Here is a 27,218-nt window from a genome sequence, read left to right as displayed (position 1 = left end):
TTGGGGCTTTTTTGTTTTGTCTGGTAGTATGTAACGATAGGCTTGAGGGGTTAGTGTCCTGTAATTGTATTTCGTCCTTGTTTTAGCTTGGAGATTGGCCTTTTACAGGTTGGCATGTTTTTTTGCCTGGGTGTGGCTAAGAGCTATCCCTCCTTCCTTTTTTACTTCAGTAAATTTCTTCTTTGCTTATTAAATATATATATATATATATATACACACACACACGCTAAACATTCATAAAGGCATATGCCCCAAAAAAAGCCCTTGCAAATGGCTCTTAGCTTGTATGCTTCTTTTGCTATCTGCAGTTTCAAGAAAATCCATGTTAGAAGCAGCAGCTACTTCCCAGTTGGATCAGCAAGCTCAGTTCGATATGGTACGGTTGCCCCTAGAATTTCCAGCCAACACATTTTTAGAAGATCAGCAAATTACCAACCTTCCATATGGGACTATGATTATGTGCAATCACTCACGAGTGAATTTCTGGTGCATATATATATCCCCACTTATTTTTGGTTTTGTTTAAAGAGACTCCCTGCAATTTAATTATATTACTGATAAAAATGCTTCGGTGGATTTACAGGGAGAAGTACACACAAAACGAATCAACAAGCTTAAGGAAGAAGTAAGGAAGATGCTTATTAATAGCCAAGAGATGATGAACCCTTTAGATCAAGTAGAACTAATTGATACTTTGCAAAGACTTGGAGTAGGTTACCATTTTCAAGATGAAATCAAGAACACACTAGTGAACGTTTTCCATGGTAATTTTAAGATGGAGGAGGATTTATATGCCACTGCTCTTCAATTTAGACTCTTAAGACAACATGGTTTCCACGTACCTCAAGGCGCATGCAAAAACAAATTTTTCCTTTTATTTTTATTTTTTTGGAACAAATAAGGGTTTTGAACTTGATCATTAATAATAGTGAATCATAATGAAATGCTGATTAATATATGATGATGCAGAGATTTTCAATCGTTTCAAGGACCAGCAAGGAAAATTCAAAGCGGGCTTGTGTGAGAATATTGAGGGAATGCTGTCTTTGTATGAAGCGTCGTATCTCTTTGAAGAAGGTGAGAGTGTCTTGGAGGATGCAAGAAAATTTTCAACCGAACGTCACAGCAAGTATGTGGAACAGAACAAGGACTCCCACTCCTATCTTTCTATGTTAGTAAGCCATGCCTTGGAGCTCCCATTGCATTGGAGGGTGCCAAGGTTGGAAACCAGGTGGTTCATACATGTCTGTGAGAGAAAACAAACCTTGAATCCTCTTCTTCTAAAGCTTGCTAAATTGGATTTCAACTATGTTCAAGCGGTGCACCAGCAAGATCTGAAATATGTGTCATGGTATGCTCATTTCTCTGAAGATTTCCATTTATGATTTTGAGACTCAACTAAAGTTCAAGTATTACTTTACACATGGTTTATCAAATGATAGCATTTAATTAATAGCATTATTAGATTGTATCTAATTTCTTTTTGTTTTATTTTTCAAAATATCAATTTTTAGAGAAAATAATAGTATATTAGAGATGGTTTTTATGCTTACTTTGTTTTAAATAAACACCACTAATTCGGACTTGGCTCTTCACCTCCTAATTCGGTCTTGAAGTCCCTAAACCTTTAGAGCAGGTTAGAAGCCTAAATTCTGATATTTCCCTTTCTCATTTTAAGGTAAATAGAGTTCTTAAAAGTTGCGAAAAATCAAGAACTATTGTGCATTTATGGGTCCTGTATCCTAAGCTGAGCTGTAGAAGAATGGCCAAGTCCAAGAAGAAATCGAAGAAGTCAACCAAGAATCCATGTCTCCTTGATACAGATAGTGAGATCAAAACCAAGAATAAGAATAGAACCAAGAATCCATATCTTCTTGCTATAGATAATGAGATCAGCCGAATGAACAAGCTGATTCGCACCAAGCCTAAATTGTCTTCTCTTCTCTCACCACACAAGGAAGCCACCGTGACGCTCCAGCTTGTTAAAGATCTCAGTTTGACTTTCGATGGAACAGATGATGAAGTTATTGAGTTTTTAGCTTAGCAAATCTCAGATAATAGGCAACTTTTCAATGAGTCAATTTGATTAATTTTCGACTTTGTGGCTCTTGGCTTCTGCGTTTTTTTTTTTTTTTTAATGTTGTTTTGGGACTTCGTTCGTGGCGATGCTTTTTGTCTTGCCAAGAATCGCATCAGTTGCTTGAGTTGGTTTTTTGATGGTGCCCTTTTGGGTTTTGGCTTTGTTTTTTGGATCTAGTTTTGCTGGTTCTTTTGTTGCTTGTGTTTCTTCTCTATCTTGTGATTCCTTATTGGAGGAGATTTTGTCAAATTTTGGGATTATTGAATCATATTGTGGATCTCTTTCTAGTGCTCTCCCTTTAGTGTTCGAGGCTTTTGGTTTTGGTTTCTTATGCTGAGGAGTTGTCTTGTTCGAAGTTTCCTTCTTGTTTTTAGCCTTCGGTCTGCTTGGTTTTCCTACTCATAGTCTCGCCTTCAATTGTTGCTCGCCCTGTTCTAGCCTCTTTGTTTTTTGTCTGATACTGGACCTGATTAGTTCTGTTTGCTAGCGTTTTAGGTCCCTATTTGTCTCTTTTTGTTTTGGAGCAAGTTGTCTGGCTTGGTTTGTTGCTTTATCTTAGTTCTGTATCAGTTTTCTTTGTCAGGCTTTTAACCTTGTTCTTTTAATAAAATCTGGCTCATAACAAAAAAAAGTAAGACTATAAGAAAGGAAAAATCCCACAATCAAATTCAATACTTTTGGTTTGATAATAAAAAAGAAATGGGAATATCTAAATGTAATTACCTATATTGGTTTAGCCTAACTTAATCAAGTGAATAAAAATACATTATCCATATGATAGGTGTCAGGTTCGAGATTCACTTCTTCGATTCATATATACTAATAATAATAATAATAATAAACCTCACAAAATTTTACCGCAACTAAATTAAATTTAATAATTAACGTAGCCCTTTTCTGTATATACTTTTCTATAATATTAACCACAAAAGAAAAATAAAGATGAATACTGTAATTAAGTTTGTTGGTTTCATGTGATGTGAAGGTGGTGGAACAGTATAAGACTCGGGGAAAAGTTGAGCTTTGCAAGATAAAGGTTAAGGCAAAACTTCTTATGGTCGGAGAATGTCCACAAAGGTCAATTCTCTAGTAACAATAATTGATGATATTTATGATGTCTACGGAACACTGGATGAACTCCAGCTCTTCACCGACGCCACTGAAAGGTTTTTACTTATAGTAGCATTAATTCTATCTTAACAGCATCAATTTACGCATATCTATGTTGCTTCTTTTTTATGGATTTTGAATTTCAGATGGGATGTGAATGCAATTGAGCCTCTTCCAGACTATATGAAGATAACTTTCCTAGCCCTCTACAACTCCATCAACGAAATGGGTTTTGATGCTCTGAGGAAACAAGGATTTAACATCATTCCTTACCTCAAGAAATCGGTGCAGATTTATTATCATCTTAATTAATTCCTTAAATGAATTGTCTAAACCATTGAATTAATTAGTTTCAGTGGGCAGAATTATGTGAATGTTATCTGTTGGAGGCCAAATGGTACTGCAGTGGATATATGCCAACTTTGCTGGAGTACATTGACAGAGCTTGGCTTTCCATATCAGCTCCGCTGATACTTCTTCATTATTATGTTTTTGTGGAAAATCCTATTACAGATGAGGCATTTGAATGCTTAAGCCAATATCCTGACATAATTCGATACTCATCAATCATTATGAGGCTTGCAAACGACCTTGAAACATCCTCGGTATGTTCAGTGCCATATGAGATTTCATCTATTGTTATCATTACTTTAATACCATTATTTTGATTAATATCATTAAAATTACATTTAAAGTCCAAAGTGTTTCATATGTCTGGTGGAGGGTAAATTTGAAGGGAAAGAGACATTACTTTGAACTTTGTTGATTTACTCTTCAGAAATTTTATGAGATATCAAGTTTGATTTCCAATTTTAATTCAAATAAAAAATAAATGGCGAACTGTCATGTATAACTCGGTGTTTATATACTTTTTTCTCCTTTATGTAGGATGAATTAAAGAGAGGAGATGTTTCAAAATCAATTCAATGTTACATAAAGGAAACAGGAGCTTCAGAAGAAGAAGCCAGAAAGAACAGAAGAAACCTAATTAGGGAAGCATGGATGAAGAAACGAAGATAGATTTGGCAATGGTAATGGTAATGGTAATGATCATCTCTCAGAAACTTTTGCTGGCATCGCAATCAACCTAGCCAGGATGTCACAGTGCATTTACCAGCATGGAGATGGCCATGCTGTTGAGGACTCCACCACCAAGGATCGCATCTTTTCATTGCTTGTTCACCCTATTCCTTTGTAGCTCCTTCTTCAGACTTCAGATGCTAATGGGGAAAATCAATTTATAACAAATTTTAAATATCCTATTTCTGCAATGGAGTGGTGTATGATGGTGATGTGAGTTTCATCCTTCTCACGAAACTTCCTATACTTTTTTCCCCTTACATTATTACTAAATACCAGAGGAGAAGAATACTGGTCAGAAGAAATATCCAAGAAGATTTTGGGCTTGAGATGCATCTTCAATGAATGTTTAGATTTGAAAAGAGAAGATCCTCCAAAGTAGGGGATGTACTACTCCTTGTTCTTCTCACCAAAAAACTTAAAAAACTCCCTTCTGCTAGGCCATTCTTCCGAGTGAAAAATTGTTGCAGACTGAAGTGGTGCCATGTATTGTGGCAAGGAGGGAAGTAACATTTTCAAGTATGAAGAATTTTCATCGGCTAAAGCTATTAAGACGCTGGAGGAAAGAGGAGTAGTCGTTATGCTAAGCTAGAACCCTTATTAGGATTGTTGTATTTTTGTTACTCTATTGTATTCGTTTGCATATAAATATTTGTATTCCCATAACCGTAACTCATTGAATGAGATGATGAGAAATTCTTCTCTCGAGTTCTTGTGCGCGTTTCTCTCCTCCATTTCTGTTCTTCGACAAGTTTTAAAACTCCGGTTCGTAACAAAAATTTTGCTACCGAGCGCGTATTGAATTGAATTTTGTTGATTTAATGCAATTTATCAAAATTAACATTGAAATGAGTAACATGGATCACATCATATAAGAGTTAAAGCGACATATGGCATGGGGGGTTTTTTTTTCATCCATTTATTTTTATTTTCAAAAATTATAAAATATCAGAGGAATGGTCTAATTTCTTCCAAGAGGAGTTTATTCTTCATTTTCCCTTCTCCTCCATATTAGACCAGAACAGAATTGAACATTGATTGCGCACTTGTAACTACAAAGGCTGGACAATATGCAAGAACTATTCATTTGTGGTTAAGTTCAACAAATGAAGGAAAATTGGACCATTGCAAATGTTGGCAACTTGAACTGGAAACCCACAATGCTTTGCCAAGGGTAACAGTAAGTTGAAGGATGAGAAACATGAGCCTGCATCCTTCAGATGCTAAAATCTTACAATTGTTCCACACAAAAATCCCAGAGATGCAGGTACAAGAGCCAAGTTATCACAACCTAGTACACATCTAGGTTAATGATAATACTTATGATACAACTAAGTTAGCATACATAAACAAATGTATCTCTTGTGAGGAATGAGATATCTAAAATTCCATGAAGAAGGGAAAGAGAATGAGAAAATAAACATAAGAGTTTTCCATACATAGATAAAATTTGAGGATGCCAAGGGTTCAGGTCAAAAGATAAAATTTTCATACTATTGAACAATTGAAAGGAAAGACAATAAACACAGAACAAAATAAATAAATAAATAAATGTTCAAGATATATTTTTCTAAATGGTGAAAAGCATTTACTAACAATGTTCCTACAGCATTTACCTTACACAGTATCTAACAAAACATGCTTAATCTACATCTGTTGCAAGTTGGTCCTTGAGTAAATTACACATCATGAACGTCAAACTGCAAACAAACAAAAATGGAATCAAGATAATAGCTGTTCGGAGGAGGAAGAAATATGCATATATCAAGTTAAATCTAAACAAAAAATGAAAATATGATGGTATAACGCAAATTTGACTAAGTTTAAAGCAAGACAATAAGGAAGATCTTTGGATAAAGACTGGCCTATCTATCTACCAACTAGTTATGGATTGGGCAAAGGGAAATATTCGTGCAAAGTCAGACAAGTCAACAGTATATTTCTTCAACTGAACCGACTGAACCAAATGATTTGTCCCGATGATCATGTACCAAATAGTATAAAAGCCAGTCATACTCATACCTAACTTAGGAGTAGGCCAGCAAGCCAAGTATGTAAAAGAACTTGCGCTCTGGCAGAGAATAGATCATCTCTGGGCTTGGTCTGAACCTGAAGGTCCAACAGGAGGAGCAGCACTGCTTGCTGACCCATTCTCAGCAGGAGGCGGCACTCCCCATTTGCCTTCAGATTCAAGGGGTTCAAAGACATGAACCCCACCATCAGATAGTCCCAATGCAAACTGATTTGATTCTTGTGGATGTGCAGCAATCACAAGTGGGTGGACATTAGAACTGCTGCAAGGTAAACAAGTGTCAAAATTGACAATGGCTGTTACATATATATAAATATTAAATATTGTTACTGACCAAACTAGCAATAACATAGAAAGAAAAATAAATGGAATTAATTAATAATGCAGCATCAAAAGAATGATAATGACAGAACAAAGAGAATGCAACTTTAATCATATTTTTGAAACTCATTCCTGCTAATTCAGCATTAAACATGATAAGAGATCTCAATCATAATAAAATTTATTTTTTCTTCCTTTATTTGTTTTTGAATATTGCCTTAAGGTAGGATATAAATATTTTGGAAAGAATTAAAGGAGTTGATATGAAAATTTTCCCATTCCACTACTTGGTTTACACTTCAGACAATTTGCCTTCTCTAGAACAACATAATAATGTGATATGCCGCCACCTTGTAAAGGTATTGAGGGAAGAATAAGCCAAATCAAATTTTAATAGTATAAAAAGGGGGTGGACAAAAAAAGGGGGTGGACAAATGCAACCCTCATTGCAAAATGTTGGTTAGGATTTATTTCTGCTGTGCTAGTGTAACCATTCATTAAAGTTTTGCCTCCTAAAAACATGACGACAGTAATTAATCAGAATACCCATTGGTCACCGAATAGGGAATTATTTCACATGAAAATGCCTACCAACAAAAACTAATGCGCAAACATGTCATCCAAGAAAAGGATAGATGAATTTAAACAGACAAATGTTAAGAAATGGTGCAAGGGCATTACCTGACATTAGCAGGAAGATAAGAGGAAGGATTGATGCGACAACGTAGTCTCAAATTTTGAGCACTAAACACACGGACTGTTGCATCTAAGAAGCTAGCATATACCAGCTGACTATCACATGAGAATGTTGCATGAGAGATTGGTGCGGAAGATTCAGGTGTGACCCACTAAACAAAGAAATCAGAAAATAAACATTAAGAACAAAATGCATTATGTTGCTTCTGCAAGAAGGTGCACAACGTGACAAAAGCTACCTGCTTTGGACATGGACACTCTAGTTTAGTTGCTTCATATATTGCAAGCTGAGTCTCATGTACAACCAGAAATTGTATCTGGTCCTGATGAAATTGTACACGTGTGTCTGATTGTCCAGTTGTTGTCCTCCCAGGTGGAACTTGCAAGAATCTTGTCTTCTGCTTTTCCCATCCATCAGAGTTCCATACACAAAGCTGGAGAAAGGACAAAATAGATATGGTTAGGGAGCAAAAATCAAAATTTTGACTATTCATTCAAAGTGGAGGCCACAAAGGAAAGCAGCCTACAGACTTGGGAATTGTCACTTTGCATATTAGAGTAAAGAAGTGCAGAAAATGTAAAAAGTTGAGAATAGGAAAAACAATTCACGAAATAGAGGGAAACACTATTATCTCTGCATCTTTTAAGAAACCCGAAAAAATGATTTTGTAGTGTCTGCAAATTAATGACACACTGAATTATGTCAAAGGCCAAATTAGAACAAATTAAAGTCATTATAAATGCATATTAAAGGAAAACAACTTCCGTAATCTAAATAGGTAGTAATCCTACTGCAATAAAAACTGATGAAAGTGACCAAGCATAAGACACCTAATTGGAAAATTATTACTTGAGCATCATTAAAGGAATAAAACTTCAGTAATCTAAATAGGTAGCAATCCTACTACAATAAAAACTGGTGAAAGTGACGAAGAATAAGACATCTAATGGGAAAATTATTAGTTGAGCATCACTAAAGGAAAACAACTTCAGTAATCTAAATAGGTAGTAATCCTACTACAATAAAAAACTGATGAAAATGACTAAGCATAAGACATCTAATGGGAAAATTATTACTTGAGCATCTGCTCCCGATGAAACTAGCACATTCAGAACATGGGAGAAGGCAAGGCCCGTTATTCTTTTAGAGTGGCCTTTGAGCTTACTCTTGACCTGCACCAATAAAAACAGTACTAAATAACAGGTATAAGAAGTGTTACTCCTAAACAGGAAAAGAGGAATAACAGTTTACAACTAAATTGTACCTCATCTACACGAACATTATAGATCTGAATTGTGGAATCATCCATGCCAATAGCAATAATATTATTATCTTGAGGATGAAAAGCAAGAAATGTTGCTGCAGGTGGTGGTGGCATGAAAGTTGTCATTGTCTGCATTTGATCAAACGTAAGATGAATTAAGCCAAATGAAATTGGCAGAAGAATCCAAATTACAAGGATTTATGCAGTACCTTAAATGTCATCATATTGAAAAGGGAAATCTTTCCTCCAGATGCTGACATAACATAAGAATCATTTTTGGACAAAGCAAAGCATGGGACAGCCTCTTCAGGGTTAGTGTCAGTAATGTCATTGGTCATCAGAATGCCACTTGATGGTTGCCATAATTGAGGGGACACATTGGCAGTTGCCTACAGGATGAAGCAGCAATATTAACACATGATGAAATTCACTTAGAAATTTAAGTAAAATACAAATGTAGATGGTTGATGAAAAATACTTTGCATATTACCTTGCCAGTTGAATTACGGTCACTTCGTTGCCACTTCCATAGAAGATGAATTGCATTTGATGCTAATGCCAAAATGGCATTACCTGAATTTGTATAAATTAACCTTGATATCTGCAATATTCAAAAAGGAAACTAATAAGGATATGATTGTTGGAAAAAGGAAAGAGCCAAAGAAAGTTTTATAAGTGGGGTGCATGTCTACTTTATACAGAATCACAACCTAATTAATTATAGTAATGGCCACAGTGATGCTAGACAGCCTGCATGTCATAGAATTAATGTTAATTTGAGGCCTTGAGAAGGCTAAAATGAGCAGGAATTTAGGTGGAGAATTAGGGTTTGTGAAATGATGGAAGTGAGAAACGAATTTGCTCAAAGAGGAGAAGATTTATGAGCTGTGAACAGTAAAATAAAAGGTTTAGGCTTCACACCTAAACTTTCCTTAGGCATCACACCTGGAGTTGAATTGCATCACACAATTTGAAGCATAATTGCTAGAATTCATATTGATCAAATACTTCAAAACAACATTACAAACATAGGTATTTATAGACTCAAACAGTAATCCTAAACCAACAAGGACACTAAATAAAGACCCCATAGAAATCTAGATCTTTTTAAAAAATCTGAAATTACAAAATTATCCTTGAGACCTAAATAAATGACTGATGACTAATGTATTTAATTTAAATAGACAAATAAGTAAAACTATAAAATAAACAAGTACTCTATAATTTCCCCAATAAACTCTACATTAAAAGTGAACCATAATTCTACATTTCTTGAGCATTTGACTATGAATTTTCTTGAACTCCATGACCACATCAATAATTCAATTCAGGACAGTTAGCAATCCATTACCCACTGTTGATCCCACAAAGCAAGGTTGATTTTTGAAATAACGAGAAAATAATCATTCATTAACCATTACAACTTACAATTGTCTAAATCCATTTTTTCCTAGTGGAGAAATATTTGCTTAATATCAAGCTTGTCTTTTCATGCCACCAATTAGCCAATAACTAAAGTAGAACTTTTCATTTTCTGCATGCTCACACACCAAGACCATCAAGCCATTTAAAAAAGAAAAACAGGAATCTACTCTTTATGCCTCTTGAATTCATTTCAAATTTATGGTGTAGGATAATATCACATTATTTGTAACATATTAACAGCACTTGTACAATTATTACTAAGGTGGCAAATTTGGAAGTTATTTACTTCATAACTTCATAGGCCCTACAAGTTTGCATGATGAGGTTCATAGGCCCTCCAAGTTGTGCACATTCAAGTTTAAGCACAATTAGCATCTTCAAAAGTTAGTTCCCAATACGTTGTCTGCCTTCAAGAGTTCTTAAAACAATTTCAACCCTTATCACTTAAGAAACACTCTTGAATTATGCATCTTGAATAGCAGAAAAAGATTTTAAAAAATGCTTTAGCAGGATTTCATCAATGAAAAATAGCTTCACTTGCCACATTGAACCAGCCCTTCTCATGCCATGTCAACTCATAAAGGTATATGTGTTGGCATTAAGGAGAAGCTTAGTACAAGCAAAAATCAAATGTCAAGGTCGGAGTATGAACGGTACAATATACACCCCAAAATCATAGTGCATCTGGTGCTGAACTAAGATGTGCACCAGTGACTGTACATTATGTCTTAAAGAAGTCTGCAAGATACAGACATAACAAAGTCCAAAGGAAAGCAGCTCTGCCATGAAAGCCAGAAATATAGGAATACAATAAATTACCATGCAGGACCAAAAAGATAATCAAACCATTATCATCCATGAAAGTCGTTCGGGGCAAACAAATAAATATAAAATAGGATGCAATTAAGCAAAATTTACCTTGTTCACTCTCAAGTTTTCAGGAAGCCTTAAGGATCGACATTGAGATGGTTCATTAATTTCAGTGAGCTTCCATATCTTCGATTTGTCATTGGATTCTTCATTTATTCTAGGTTTCACATCTCCCATGTTCCGAGCATCGCCATTCTACCAAAATCAATTTTCTTTAAGTAAAGTTTATGACAACAATTCATATGGTACTAACAAAAAGTGCATTAGCTCATGGCCATACCCAAAGACCCTACTTCTCATGAATAAAGCATACACTACCAGAAGTAAATATGTAATTATGCAAATTAAGGGTAACTATTCAAGTTGTTTTTAGAATGAAATTGTAATGGTGGATGCAAAACAAGAAGCGTGTTCAACTAACCATTCCAGGAATAGTAACCATAGAAGCATTTCTATCTGCAAGTCCAGCACTAGTTGCAGCAGCTGCTGCTGCTGCCGCTGCTGCTGAGATTGGGCTAATTATAGGCTGCACAAGAGAAAACATGTTAGGCAACACTTGATTGCTAACAGGACAATGATGCATAGGGCCAATAATCTAATAATACTACCTTCGTAACTGTTTCAGATGCTCGTGAGGCATCATAAGAGAGATTCTCAAATGACCGCAACAATCTAAGACCATCGGAATTTGCCAATATTTTAATACCATTCTCATTGGCAGAAACTGCCAAGAGAGTGCCATCTTTGTTGAAGCGGATACGTGGACTTGCCTACAAATTAGTAAAGCAAAAAAAGAGCACCAGAAGCCATCAGCATCAATTGCCTACACATTCTCTTAACAATTTACTAGTACAAAAAGAACTTACTGGAAGGCCTCCATCAGCATCAATTGACGTCAAAAGTTGAACATTGTCCATATCCCAGAACTTGATAGAAAAATCATCACCAGCAGCCAAAAACCGGTTCTTTGTTGTATCAAATTGCACAACACCCAAAGAACGTTTGCGGAAACCTAGATAGCTCCTTTTCACATTACCTTCACTTTCATTCCACTCAACAATATGCGACTCCCCCTCTTTACTTGTCCCACATGAAAAAAGCCTACATTTTCACCCATTAACCCAAAGAAAAGGGGAGAAATAAATAGGTTGATGTTAGTTTGTCCATAAACCAATAAACCTCAAAATACAAGCATTACTGGCACACTTAGTTGAGCATATTAACCTTGTACCATCAGCACTGTAAGCCATGGTTGTGCACCAGCGACCAGGAGCCTCATAATCAACTCGAGATCCCAAATTGTCATACAACCATGCCTTTATCTTCCCATCCAATGCAGTTGAAAAAATAAACTAACGAGGTAAAAAAGCAAGAATATGTCAACCACATGCGGAGACTGACAATTTCTTGTTACAGGAAGGGAAAAAATGCATGGCAAGCCCAAAGTAGGAAACAAGCAACAATTAAAAGAAGGCCCCCCCCTAACAGAAGGGGAGAGCTAATGTGAAAATTGACAAGCTACCTGAATGTTTTCCTTATAGTGAGGGCAGACAGAATAAACAGGAGCCTCATGTCCTTCAAAAGTATACTGTTTTGTACCAGTAGCAGCATCCCATACCTAGCATTACAAAATAAAAATAAGCAACCAATAACAACTAAGAGGTAACAGGCACATAATATGAAAAACAAACCTTGATGGTCTTGTCATCACCACAAGTTATTACACAAAGTTGCTTATTAGGGTTGGAGAATGCAAGATCATTTACTCCGCCAACATGAGCATCAATCTAAACATCAGAGACTCTACTGTCATTATGTATTTAAGAAAATCAAAGAGCACACATAACAAGCTCCAAATTCTGGCTCAACTCAGTATACCTCCAAGTGCTGCCTTACATCATCACCACCATGGTAAGAATATATTTGTACAATGTGCCTCGAGTATGCAACTCCTGTTCTCGGAACAGAGAGTACACATTAGTAAAGTACCTTTGCATCCCTAGAGCATTTGATAGATGTATTCCATGATGCCACAATGGATTGCAAAAGATTTTAGCTTACCAAATAAGGAACCATCAGGACTCCAAATCACACGGTTCACAGACACAACAGGATCTTTCCCTAGAGCCGCCTGAATTTCAAGAAAAATAAATTCAGTTTTCAGTAATTCCAACATAACAATCAGTAAGCACAAAGTTTCACAATGACTAAACCTGCAGAGGCATTGAACAAGTACTAAGATCCCAAACTTTGAAGTTTCTTAACACCAGTCGTTCCCTAGAACCAACTTCCCACAGCCCAACATCACCCACATTGGTACCAACTGTAGCAGTATATTAAAAATACTCAGTAACCACTTAACAATTCACATGGTAAATGCTTACATTCACATACAAAATAACACAGAATATCAACCAATTAACCAAATGGAAGACTCAAAAACAAAAGACCTAGAAGAAGAGTCTGTTGAACAGGATGGAAATCCATGCTCATAGGAGATGATCCCTGATTCAAAGACCTAGCAACAGTCTTTGGCAAGTCATCTGGGGCATTAAAAGTCTGACCATGACCATGTCCTGGAAATGATACTGGCAACACATTAACCGGCAAATTGACCTGCATAAATGGGAAAAGATCAATAACATAATTTCAGCAGACATCACAAAAACATAATTTAGTGATTACACAAGCATAAATAAGAAAAGAGAGATAGCTTTATGACAACCAATGGCTAGATAAATATTCGCATAACTGCGTGCAATGAGAACAAAGCATTGCTACCTCATCAGAAATGCCCATAGGCCTTGTTCGTTTTGCAACATGATCAGAATCTCCAGATGGATAGTCGACAGAAGGGTTAGTTGGAGGAGTCCTTGGATGCTTCAGAGCAGCTATGCGAGGCAACAAAACATATATGTTGTTAAAACAAAGAACTAGCTGCTTCATACAATCTCAGCATGATAATGTGGAAAAACTTAAGACATTTATATCAAAACTATGGATACAACCTGGGATTGATGGAGCACCAAGGCCAATGGCTCCTCCTCCAGAAACTGCTGGATGAGTTACAGTGGAAGGATTAGACATCCAACCTGCAAGAGGCGCTGGAACAGGTGCTGTAGGTTGGAATGGCTAAATACAAAATACAAGCACACTAAGATTAGAATTCATCGCTCAAACAGTAGTAAAACAGAGCAAGCCAGACAACCCACCCCATGTGCACCAAGAGGAGGAAACCCTCCAGCTTTTGGTAAGGATCCAAGCAGTGGATTGTTTGCAGGTGATGGAGCCCGAGCACCATTTGGTTGCCCACATGAATGGTCCACAAAGAGAGTTTTAATGTCTGGATTTGGCCTTGGATTTTTACAAAGTTGATGTTGCCAATTCAAGCTGTAATTTACACAGCAAGTAAGTTCTTTGTTCGTGGCAACATCTGGCGTGAAAAAAGTAATTGATGCTGCTTAAACTATAATATTAATGTGCATTTTGCAAAGGCTAAAACTGAATAAGCATAACCACTCCACGCTTTTACACATACATTCCACAAATTAAGACAGAAAGGCATATTATTTGAGCAACACACAGAAAACGCATAGTTTCACAAGCAAAACCCCAACCACACATTACAAAGATGAAAACCAACCTGTTAGACATAGTCAAGCATAAAGCCACAAATGTCATCTGGTCAAATTCAAATATACAGCATCCCTAAAAAATTACCTTTGGTTAATGAGAGTCCGCAGCCTTGAATTTTTAAGGTTAGGAAACTGCAATTTATCGCGAAACAGGGGGTTTGCCTCAATAAGCTTCTTGAGCTCCACCAACATAATTGCTCTTGCAGACTTTGTGTCTCCGTATTTGGATAGTTGCTCATTCTCCCTGTAAGACGACCATTTTCATTACAACTGCTATAGTTATTTCACATGGAAACTTTGAATTATTCCCATGTCTTATACCTGAAATTCTCCAACGTCAATAGCTGAGTGATTTCCTTGAAAAGCTCCTCATTGAATGTGGCAAACACTTTCAAATCCTTTACCAATATATCCACTGCCTTGGAACGATCATGCCTATCAAAATCTCAAACATTGTCATCCATATGCAGACGATTGCTACGTGCAAGCAACGACTGCTAAAGTAGAAAATGATGTAAAACTGGAATCTTTTGCTTACTTATCCAATGCTTCAAGATACTTTTGCTTCCTAATCTCGAAAAAGATTTTCATTGAGTATCGATTATCATCGACTTTTGTGAAACCAGAGAGATACTTCTCCACCTCATCCCAATTACCACTGTGCACCTCATCCTCAAAATACTTCATATTAAAGAAAAACCCAGATTCCTGTTCAAGCCTATTTTATATTTGAAACAGTAATAAATGTGTCCACATCAGCCAGTGATAAGAAACATAACTAAAAATAAAAATAATTACGGATAACTTAAATGTTAGAAAAGCTCACTTGTGAACAGTCTCTTTGAACTTTTCCTCATCAAGAAACTGCAGGATCAAGAACACAAGCTCTCTACTGAGAGAGGACATCTTAACAGCCCCGTTTTCGCTTAGAAATGCTCAAATATCACCTAATTAACGCTAGATCTGCGTGGGGAATTCCACAAAAGTACCAAAAAAAGGGTCAGCCAAGACTAACGCACTATTTTTTTTAAAAAAAAAAGCAGAAAAAAAAATAATAACGTGTAAATTTGGAAATCGACCTCCAAGCAGATCATTTTCGACCAATACTCCACTAACACACAAAAAAACATCATTTCGGGCATAATTATTACGCAAAATAAGCATTTACGAAACATGCGAAATGAAATCAGGATCAGAGACAAGTAAAACGAAGAGAAAACAAAAGAAAAATTAGGGTTTTGATTGTTTTCAGGGATCAAAGAGACACAGAAAGCAGCTTTATATTAGATAGGATTCAAAGATACAAAGGGCAAAAATGAACCCAAACAAAAAGCAGGTCAAGCAAAAGGAGAGAGAGGGAGAGAGAGAGAGAGAGAGCACTCAAAAAATAAAAATAAAAAACAAACACAAAAAAAAAGTTACATAAGCGAAATTTCTAAGAAACTCACCTCATAAACAAAGCAGAGAGATCAGAGAACCAGAGCGAGAGAGACAACGACCGCTAAGAGAAGCTTTCTCTTTCTAAAAACCACAGCTTTCTCTCTCCAGAATTGAAGCAAGATTTATCTCTCCTTTTCTAAACCTTCTCTCTCTAGAAAAATTAGATTTATACACATACAAACATTAAAACTTGCAGAATGGCGATTTTTATAGGAAAGAGGAGACAGATAAAGAAGTGATAAGTCATACTACATGTCCCATGGCTTATCAAACTGAATGATATCCTATTATGATATGAAGCTGGTCCTATCGATACGAGCAGTTGTTTGTGGTCCCTACTTAGCCGGCTACAATTTGTCGAGATAATCGGCGCGGAATCTCTAGCTGACAACTGTCTATCCAGATTGAAATATCATCTACATATAGTCCACCGTAATATGGTGTTCTAGCAAAAGTGTGGGACCCAAATAGGCAATTAGTGCCCAAGAGCATTGCAGGATGCATTGTGTTGAATGATCTATCGGCCATGAAGTGAGGTGAAGGTGGAACTAAGGAACATATTATGAAAATTGAGAAAGCGATTTTTACCCTCTCAGATCCCCCAAGAAACGACAATCTTTTCTCGGACTGGACGCAGTGAGTTTGCCCTCAGATTGAGGAGAATATTACGAGAGTTGCCATTGATGATCAGTTTGCGCAGAGATGGAGACGCGGTACTGATTGTATCACGTGATACAGTGGTTTCGGTTCATGATTTCGATATATGGGATGAGGCATGAAATGAGAAATGAAGTTCGTCGCTTCAAAATTCGTTGGAAATTTATCGCGAGATATTAAGGGAAGAAAAGGACGTTGCTTTTGCTCGGGATTGATAATGGAAAGTTAGCAATAAATGGATAAATTAATAATATAGGTTGATCTTATTACTAAAAATAGATTTTATAATTATTAAATTAAATATTTATATTAAAATTTATATAAAATGATTTAAAATTAAAATATAAATACTAAATTATTTATTTGAGTGTGTGTGAATATGTATTATATGAGAATAAAAATTTTATTAAAATTATTATGATTTTAATTGTATTTTATTTTTATTATTAATTTATATATACATATATTCTATTTTTAATCAAATTTTTAAATTATATAACAATGATTCAATAATAATTATGAAAATTTACATAAATGAAATAATAATTTCTCTTTATTTAAAGTGCAATTAATCAATCCCCTCATAAATTATTACATGCTATATATATATATATATATATATATATATATATATATATATATATATATATATATATATATATATATATATACCCCAATGCAATATGGTAAAAGTTGTATTTATACACGTCATAATTAACCCATCTTCCATAAAAAGTTTAAAGATGTATCTTCATGCCTTGCATTTACATTAGTGTCTATTTGATTCATGAATTTATTAATTTTTTATAAAATAAACATTTTATACTTCCTTTTTTCATGAGAAAAATAAAATGTTTTGCTATCTTGATATAAATTTACTTCTAATGATATTTGAATGTTATTCTAGATATGTTTATTAGAATTAATGAACCTTATAAAATTCCACTTTTAGAGTTTACTTAATGAGAAATAAATGAATAATTCTTTATAATCTATATGCATTGTTTTTTTGAATAATTTGATTTTCATGAAAATTTAAATTTAAAATATCATAATTTTTAAAAAATTGATGTCACTCAATTAAAATATTATTTTTAGCATGCCGCCCTATTAATTAACTAATAATAATATAATCTTTTTTTTTATAAAGGATAGAAGTGATGACTCGAACTTGATAGTTATTAAATTAATGATATGTCTTTAACTATTAAATCAACCCATATGATAATGATATAATATAATAATGAATAAAAATATTAAAAATATACTATAATGTAGTATTATTTGTTTGAGAATATTCTTTTAGATTAATGTAAGGAAAAAAATAAAAATATTTTATTGATATTTTTCATCATTTGCATGCATTCACAAGATTAAAAATCATTGCATTGAAAATAAAATAATTAATTAAGTTGCTTTTAATCCATTTATTTGTCTTTATTAACACTAACTTCTCATAAAATATCTATAAAAAAAATTTCATAATATAAAATTTAAACATCATTATTAGCCTTTTTTTACAATTATCATTGCAAATTTTCATAATTAAATTTAAGATATAATTTTTTATATTTTTTTAGTAAAAGATCGAAGAAATAAAGATTTGAATTTATATTTATTAAATAAATAATATATCTCCAGTCTTAAAATTATATAAGATAATGTGTGTAAAAATTATAAAAGAAAATTTTAAAAATTAATGAAAAAAAAAACGACATGAGCAGGAGAGAAAGGATGAGATGAAGAGCATAGAAAGAGCACTAATCTATAAAATTCCAGAAACGAGAGAGATCAACGGTGGAGAAGAGTCCATAAAAGACAGCGTGACAGGTGTGAAATTCAGAAGACCATTACCTGAAAGGACCAAAAACAAGGATGGAAAAGGGCAAGATTCTAGCATTAAATGGGAGCAAAAAAAAACCCACGCTCACGTTCATGGGGATGGCGCGTGGTTGGCACGACGCACTGACAATAGAACAAAGTGGTTGTGTGGCTGTGTCAGAGTGGGGTCTACAATTTTTTAGGGTTGCAGTCTGTGGCAGACTGTATCTGATCGGTACCTTTTTGTCAATAGTTACAATAAACGCACACATAAATGATAAAAATATAGAATTTTCAAGCCATATGGTATAAGGCATCTTCACATATTCTTACTTTTTTTTATTGTTGGAGATTTCAGGGTTCGAATTTTTTTATTTATTTTTTTTAATTATTTATTTTTATATAAAAAATATTTAAAACTCATTAATTATAAAATAATAAAATTTTAATTTTAGTTTTTCTTTAAAAATGTTGTTTGTTCTTTCAATAATTTTAATAATAATCATTTATAATTTTTATTTTATTATATACTATATTTCAACTCATTTCAAGGACATTAAATGCGTTCATATTATCGAATATAAATCTAATTACGAAGAGAATAGTTAACACTAATGACACGTGCAGGCAAGAACTTTAAATTAATTCAATAAATAAATAGAAGATCCTGCCTGATAATTTATTTGATGTAGGAGAACCCAGGCATCTGAACAGCATTAAGCAATCAATAACAAAACAACATATTAGGAAAACATTTATATACAAAACAATGGCCTGATTTGCAGTAATTAATTTGGCATTTTTACAAATGATGATGATGATGCAATTCGTTTAAGTGATATTCGCTCAAAATATATTCATTTTAATGGGCGATTCACCTATCGCCCACTAGTTAAAATGGGCATTCGAATACATAGACAAGAAATATGAGATATTTCTCTCTTCATGGACTAGATTTTGAGATACTCACATAATATAATGAAAATCCTAATCCAAAGATAACTCTTAGTCCAATAAGCGCTCTATCATCAAAGACATTTAATTTATATCACAATTCAATATTCTTAATCGGAATGAGAGTTCAACTAATGCCCACATACGAGGACTTATAAGTATGCAAAGATCTAACTTTTATTCGCTCAAATTTTCATTCTTATACTCTAGTTTAAACATTGACTTAGGTATAAGAATGGTGATTAACAAATCTAACTAGTGCTCTCTTATTTTATAGATCTATATATGTGAGGATTCTAATGACAACATCAATAATAATAATAATAATAATAATAATAATAATAATAATAATAATAATAATAATAATAATAATAGTTATCATCTTCATAATTCAATTTATCTGTAATGGGATTCACAACTCAATATCTAAATATATATTATAATGTAAAAAAAATAAAGGGTAAAATATAAGAGAATGTTATATAATTTAATGCTTTTAAAAGTAAAATATGTAATTTTTTTGATAAGTCAGTTTTTTTTTTTATTAGCATCAAACGGATTAACAAAATTAAAAATATTAAAGCACAATTAAATTTTTATTTTCTAAAAAATATAAAAAATAAATAAATCTATGTTTTAGCTTTCAAAAATATTTTTTATTATTTCATTTATGTTTCTTCATAATTTTTAATTGTGTTAATGCATTTAACTGCTAATTTTTAATAAATCAATGATGCATTAAATTGTCATAAAAAAAAACACATAAAAAAATATTAAATCACATTGTAATTTATACACTTAGCCAAAATAAAATTCTCAAATTTCAAAAAATTAATTTAGTTTAATATATTTTCTTCATTTTTTTATTATAGTTTAAATTATAAAGCTATATTAATAAATGAGTTTTTTTTATGAATTCTTTCATCTCAAATTGTATACTTTAACTCATTACCAAAAAAAAAAGTTGATTTAAAAGTACAATCTAACTTAACAAATTTAATTTATTATCTCTTTAATTATTTAAAATAAAATTTGTTGAGATAAATATTTATATTATTCATTCTTAATATAATTAAAAAAAATAATTTGTGAAAACAAAATAAATAATTATCCTTATAAACTAAAGAAAATACCAATGAACTTTAAAGTTATTCATATATATATATATATATATATATATATATATATATATATATATATATATATATATATATATAACTATCTCTTATTATATAATTTATCAATTATTATTCAATTTATTATATTTCCATTAAAAAATCATCCATATAACCTATTGGACAAAAGATTTGCTTAAAAAGGATTTTTTTATATAAAAAAATCATAATAAAATAAGGAATAAAAACTAGAGACAAAGCATGTGGGATGAAAGTTCTTAAAAAGAGTTTTTTTTTTTTTTTTCTCTCTCTCTCTGGTAATATTTCTTATTCATATATATATATGAAGAAAGCACCACAGTACATAGACCTCATAAACTTATTCCCTTTATGCTACAAACAAACCATGACAAGGAATTCAATCAAAGCCTTTTTTTTTGACATATCCTTTTGCAACCCCACTATTGAATGTTGTGGGCACACTTTAGAAAATATTATTATTATTTTTTTTTTTAAAAAAAGGAAACCCCACAATTGCATCCATAAATGAAGGGAAAAGGAAGTATTGATACAACCATCAATGTGATTAATTAATTAACAAATGCATTTGAAACTCAATTTGATTATTTTTAGACTTTGCTTTCACTAGTGGGAAAACTTGGCCTCAAGATTTTGACAAAATACTTGAAAAAGACTTTCTTGTGTTTCACACTCAAGTTTGGCTTTTTCTTTCACTATGCATTCTCCATTTTATATAATATTTTTTTCTTTTTTTTTTCAACTAAAAAATTAACTTAATTTATATTTTATATTATTCATAAAAATTTAAATTCTTGAAATTACACTTGACATTGACCTGACTAGATTTTTTTAGATAAAAATATTTATTTACAATCTAAAAATAAAAATTAAATTTAATAATTAAAATAAAAATAAACCCATTTCATACATAACAATAATTAAACTTTAATCTCAAACTACTTGAAACTGGTTATATAAATTCTTTTTCATCATTTAATTTTATTAAACACCTAGTCTATGTTAATTAATATTCAAAATCTATAAATCTTTTTATAATATTTTCTTGTGTACTAGGCCTTTTTCTTTCATTTCTCACTCATTTTACTACTAATAACTTATTAGGCTACTATATTAGAGTATTTAATTGTGAATAAACCTATTGGATAATTATAATAATTTTTCAAATTATATAAATTATATTCTGCGAAGTAGTTGAGCTCGTAAATACCACGTAATTGCAGTGTTTTTTTAATGTTATTTTCTTATCTTGAATTCTTTAGAGTACCGTAACAATGAAGGTGACAAGAAAAAGATGAGGATAAGAACAAAGGCTCATGGAGATTCTATGCATGGATCCTTGAAACGTCACATAATTGCCAAGAAAAGTGAAGGTATATGCTCCAAGTTGTTCAACAGTAATTTCATTTTAGCAAGATTAAAGGGATAAAGAAATGCAATCCTCTAAATATTAGATAGATGAGAAGTACACTTCATATCTTGTCAATTTCATTTAAAACCTAAGGCATGAATACCCACAATCTTTTGCCTAAACAACAAGTTTAAAGGCTATAATCATAATGCCTATCTTATTATTAATGTTTTTAAAAAAGGATTTGTCACTGTATTAGCCAATTAATGAAATCAATTTGATATATATAAAATAATATTGAAAATAAAAAGTAATTTATTAATAAAATAAAAATAAATAATTCAATTTTTTAAAAGACTATTACGTAATTATAAGATATAAAAAAATAGTAAATATAATTTATTATCTTTTTAATTGAATTAATCTAATTGAATAGTATGAAAATTTACTTCGAGATTTGATTTGAAAGGGAACATTACAGTATAATTTAAAAATTATAAATGATATGTGTTGTTCACATTAACTCCGCGTAAGTAGTTTGCACTTAGCCGGTCCCAAGCCCGGACAAAGGAGGAGGGTTGCGGTAGGTGACAACCAGCGTAAAAATTTCGTCACACCCTATGATATGGATTCAAAAGATATAAACGTTGGGGCGTCCTCTACTAACGACGCGCTACATCGGAGCCCGGGTGTAGTGATAAATATGCAAGGGTGTAGGGCGTTCACCGAAAGCGATTCGCCATGCCGGCGCCCGAGTGTGGTGTTAAGTGAGCAAGGGTTCCCACATCATGGACGGGTGTGGGTAAAGAAGTTAGTCCATAGGACAGATAGTAGAACAAATAGTGGAACAGAACACAAGATAGACATAGAAAACAATAGAAGATATCATAGAAGGAGACCAATTAGGAAGGAGCAGGATAGGAGGAGGATTAGGGTTGGTACTTGGAATGTTGGATCACTTACAGGAAAATTAATGGAGCTTGTGGATACCTTGGAAAGGAGAAGGGTGAATATTGCTTGCATTCAGGAGACTAAATGGGTAGGAGAGAAAAGTAAGGAAGTGGGTAATTCAGTGGTACAAACGTGGTTTCTGGAAAGGAGAGAAACAAGAACTGAGTGGGTATAATCATAGATGAACATTGAAAGACGCAGAGTAATGTGTGAAAAGAGTAGGAGATAGAATTATACTAGTAAAGCTAGTACTAGAAGGAGAAACAACAAATATTGTTAGTGCTTATGCCTCACAAATAGGACTAGACAGTGAGAGTAAACAAAGGTTTTGGGAAGATATGGATGATTTAATGCAAAGCATACCGAATGAAGAGAATGTTTTCATTGGTGGAGATTTGAATGGACATGTAGGAAGTGATAGGCAAGGTTGTGAGAATGTTCATGGAGGTTTTGGTTTTGGCAGTCAAAATGAGGAGGGAAAAAGCATCCTGGATTTTGCTATGGCATATGACCTAATACTAGCAAATACCTACTTTATAAAAAGAGAGTCACATTTAGTGAATTTCAAAAGTGAGCAACATAGAAGCCAAATCGACTTTCTCTTAACCAGGAAGACAAATAGAGCTCTATGCAAGGATTGCAAGGTCATTCCAGGAGAGGCTTTAACAAGTCAACATAGGTTGGTGGTCTTGGATGTCAAGTTTAGGAATAATTCAAGTAAGGTCATAAGAAATAGTGTAGCTCGAACAAAGTGGTGGGAGTTCAAAGGAGTAAAGCAAGTGAAGTTCAAAAATGAGCTTCTCGAGTCCGAAGTATGGAAGCTAGATATGGAGGCCAATGATATGTGGATACAGATGGCATCAAAGATTAGAGAAGTAGCTAGAAAAGTACTTGGAGAGTCTAAAGGACATGGACCACCCTCAAAAGAGAGATGGTGGTGGAATGAGGAAGTACAAAAGGCAGTGAAGAGAAAAAGGGAGTGGTATAAGAAATTACCTAAATGTGATAATAATGAGGCATGTGAACAGTACAAGATAGCAAAGAAAGAGGCAAAAAAGGCAGTTAGTCAAGTAAGAGCACAGGCCTTTGAAAAGTTATATGAGAAACTTGGAACTAAAGAAGAGGAGAAAGATATTTATAGATTAGCAAGGAGTAGAGAAAGGAAATGTCAAGATCTCAATCAAGTTAGGTGCATTAAGGATAAAGAAGGAAAAGTGTTGGTGAAAGATGAGGACATTAAAGAAAGATGGAGAAATTATTTTAATGATCTCTTTAATAATAGTCAAAATGGAAATAGCGTGAATATAGATTTTAGAACAATAGAAAAGAATGTAAATTATACTAGAAGGATTAGATCTTTAGAAGTAAAGGAAGCACTTAAGAGAATGAAAGTGGTAAAGCCTGTGGACCCAATGAAATACCAATTGAAGTGTGGAAGTATTTGGGAGATATGGGAGTGGCGTGGTTAACTAAATTATTTAATAAGATTCTAAACTCAAAGAAAATGCCTGATGAATGGAGGAAGAGTATTTTAGTACCTATTTTTAAAAATAAGGGAGACATACAGAGTTGCTCAAACTATAGGGGAATTAAACTCATGAGCCATACTATGAAGTTGTGGGAGAGAGTTGTGGAGCATCGACTACGTCATGATACTTCTATCTCTCTCAATCAATTTGGTTTCATGCCCGGTCGTTCAACTATGGAAGCGATCTTTCTCATTAGAAGCTTGATGGAGAAATATAGAGATATGAAGAAAGATCTACACATGGTTTTTATTGATTTGGAGAAGGCTTATGATGGTGTTCCAAGAGAGGTCTTAGGGAATGTGTTAGAACAAAAGAGGGTATCTATTAGGTACATACAAGTATTGAAAGATATGTATGAAGGAGTGACTACTATTGTGCACACAGTGGGAGGGGACACAAGAGATTTTCCAATCTCAATTGGATTACACCAAGGATCAGTCATAAGCCCTTACCTTTTTACATTAGTTTTAGATGAACTGACGAAACATATACAAGAGAGTATTCCTTGGTGCATGATGTTTGCGGATGATATTGTTCTGATAGATGAGACACGAGAAGGAGTCAATAGGAAGCTAGAACTTTGGAGAAGTACTCTAGAGTCAAAGGGTTTTAAGTTAAGTAAAACGAAAACAGAATACATGCATTGCAAGTTCAGTGAAGGCCAAACTGGTGATAGGGAATGAGTTAGTTTGAATGGAGTGGTACTGTTCCAAAGTAATCACTTTAAATATCTAGGCTCAGTCCTTCAAGTAGATGGGGGAAGTGAGGAGGATGTTAGTCATAGGATTAAAGCCGGATGGTTGAAGTGGAGATGTGCCAATAAATTAAAAGGAAAATTTTACCGTACAGCCATACGACCGGCTATGTTATATGGTAGTGAGTGTTGGGCACTGAAAGAGTCGTATGCATCTAAGTTAAGAGTTGCAGAGATGAGAATGTTAAGGTGGATGAGTGGCCATACTAGACTAGATAAAGCGAATCCATATAGCAGACCCTAAATTTTTGGGATAAAGGCTTAATTGAGTTGAGTTGAGTTGAGTTATGTGTTGTTCACATTGATTAATGCTAAGAAAATAGAGATAAGTACAAAATTTTGGATAATCTTCATCTAAAGCTGTTTTTATTGGGCCACCATTAGAGATGCTCAGTTTTAAAAATTTTAATATTCAAATGTTTATGCCTAGATATAATAGAACTGAATATTTAGTTTTTAGAAATTTTACTATTTAAATATTAAAGATAATAAAGTTAAATATAAAGATTTAGATAATTCTCTTCTTTTTACTCAATTTTTAAATTAGATTAAATCTAATTTATTTTATTTACATAATATTCAAACTATTTAAAAAAAAATAACTATTAATCCAAATGTAAGGTATTAATTGTACTTTATAATTGATTTAAGAGAGAGAGAGAGAGAGAGAGAGAGAGAGTGTGGGGAGTAGTTAATGGCCATATGGAATTATTGGGATGTTAGGAGTTGGGAGGAGATGCATTAAAAAGGATAAAATTATGGTACAGAGAAAACAAAATTTTGTGGAATGGACAAGGAAGACGCCATTGTCCATTTTTATCAATTAATTATTCCTTCAGATGTGAATACGTGCAGTACGCAACCCGAGGGTCTGCTTATTATTATTATTATTATTATTATTATTATTTATTTTAAATATGCAATCTTTCACGCTCAACTCAAAAAATAATATTTGAATAAAACTCTTTTAACAATAATAATAATTTCAAGATTTGAACTTTTAATTTTACGATTACTTATTATTTTATTTACATTATTATTAATATTAATTGAAAAAATTATATTTTATTTTAATTTTATTTTTTTATAAAATTATAATTATTTTATTAATACTTTTAAATAAATTAATAATTAATAATAAAAATTAATTTAAAATTATTATAAAAATAGCTATAATCATAGTTCAATTTTAATTTCAAATTAAATCAAAATCAATTTCATTTAATATTCATCAGAATTTCATAAATTAAAATTAAAATTAAATTAAAGTCGAAATAATATGACATGAATCAAATGAGATTTTAAGAAAATTACCCATCATATATCTCAATAATTTAAATTTCAGATCTAATTATAATTAAGTATAACAATTGATGTTGTGGAAGAGAATAAAAATATAATTTTGTTCTGAAATTAAATTAAATTAAATTAAATTAATTTTTAAATTAATTTAATTCAATTTCAATTCCGAATCAATCGTGGAGGCTAGGGCGCTTTAAAGATTCAAAGCGGACAGCCCGCACCTCAGCGTGGGAAATGGGAATCTATGGCTTGTTCGGTCATTATTTTTTTTTTTTAACTTTTTTTTTTAATACAGATTTATATTAGAAATTTAAATTTACCATTAAATTTTGGAAAATTTTATTATTAATTAAAGTTTATTAATTACCCACCAAAATTTTTTTTTCCCACCCCACTTATTGGATTTATTCATTTAATCTTTCATTAATTGAAAGACTAATTAACATATAAACAATGATTAATTAATCAATTCATAAAATTTTCGCCGCACTAATTGATCAAGTAGATCCTTTAATGTGGATTAAAAAAAAAAAAAAGTAGATCCTTTTAATGAGACAATAACTGTGACGCACATTGATTGAATAAATATCTTAATTTTAAAAGTAAAAAGCATAAACTTTGCATTTCCACCTAAAATATCTGCTTACCTTATTCTTTTTATCATCATAAAGTAATATCATGAGTTTTTTTTTTTCTATATTAAAAGATATTTTTATATTTATCATTTGAATCTCACATAGATGAATATATATAGGTTTATAAGTTAGTGTAGTTTAATAAAATTATAATGA

The 27,218-nt window shown here is 32.7% G+C and overlaps 1 protein-coding gene and 1 pseudogene across 3 annotated transcripts; one reads left to right on the top strand and one right to left on the bottom strand.

Moving 5' to 3' along the window:
• Nucleotides 1–229: 229 nt before the first annotated feature.
• On the top strand, nucleotides 230–4,978 carry LOC110651495 (terpene synthase 10-like; annotated as a pseudogene).
• Nucleotides 4,979–5,679: 701 nt separating this feature from the next.
• Nucleotides 5,680–16,195, bottom strand: LOC110651493 (protein TOPLESS). Of its 3 annotated transcripts, none has more exons than XM_021806850.2 (27): nucleotides 15,963–16,195; nucleotides 15,341–15,477; nucleotides 15,053–15,232; nucleotides 14,836–14,949; nucleotides 14,600–14,758; nucleotides 14,092–14,269; nucleotides 13,888–14,011; nucleotides 13,661–13,770; nucleotides 13,330–13,495; nucleotides 13,093–13,202; nucleotides 12,941–13,010; nucleotides 12,758–12,831; nucleotides 12,571–12,666; nucleotides 12,402–12,497; nucleotides 12,104–12,231; nucleotides 11,746–11,980; nucleotides 11,488–11,649; nucleotides 11,301–11,405; nucleotides 10,928–11,074; nucleotides 9,075–9,185; nucleotides 8,794–8,973; nucleotides 8,585–8,713; nucleotides 8,397–8,492; nucleotides 7,559–7,753; nucleotides 7,305–7,471; nucleotides 6,293–6,564; nucleotides 5,680–5,970 (listed from the first exon to the last, which is right to left on the bottom strand). In XM_021806850.2, the coding sequence occupies exons 2-26, from the start codon at nucleotides 15,418–15,420 to the stop codon at nucleotides 6,357–6,359; spliced, it is 3,420 nt and encodes a 1,139-aa protein (XP_021662542.1). In that variant the 5' UTR covers nucleotides 15,421–15,477; nucleotides 15,963–16,195; the 3' UTR covers nucleotides 5,680–5,970; nucleotides 6,293–6,356. The 3 variants fall into 3 exon arrangements, with proteins under 3 accessions (XP_021662542.1, XP_021662544.1, XP_058004775.1); XM_021806852.2 differs by having other exon boundaries at nucleotides 6,293–6,561; XM_058148792.1 differs by lacking the exon at nucleotides 15,963–16,195 and adding an exon at nucleotides 15,594–15,766.
• Between the last annotated feature and the right edge of the window lie 11,023 nt (nucleotides 16,196–27,218).

The sequence above is a fragment of the Hevea brasiliensis genome, chromosome 6 (assembly GCF_030052815.1).
Source record: "Hevea brasiliensis isolate MT/VB/25A 57/8 chromosome 6, ASM3005281v1, whole genome shotgun sequence".
Classification (NCBI taxonomy): Eukaryota; Viridiplantae; Streptophyta; class Magnoliopsida; order Malpighiales; family Euphorbiaceae; genus Hevea; species Hevea brasiliensis.
The sequence above is the reverse complement of the archived record's forward strand: the minus strand, read 5'-3'. Positions and strand labels throughout refer to the sequence as shown.

What these genes read in the sequence shown, in the direction of transcription:
- LOC110651493 (XM_021806850.2), bottom strand. Translation starts at nt 15,420, where the DNA reads ATGTCCTCTCTCAGTAGAGAGCTTGTGTTCTTGATCCTGCAGTTTCTT. An exon ending in GTGATGACAAGACCATCAAG is followed by an intron (nt 12,498 to 12,570) that starts GTTTGTTTTTCA and finishes TTGTAATGCTAG; the next exon opens with GTATGGGATGCTGCTACTGG. An exon ending in ACCGTAATTCAACTGGCAAG is followed by an intron (nt 8,974 to 9,074) that starts GTAATATGCAAA and finishes TTCATCCTGTAG; the next exon opens with GCAACTGCCAATGTGTCCCC.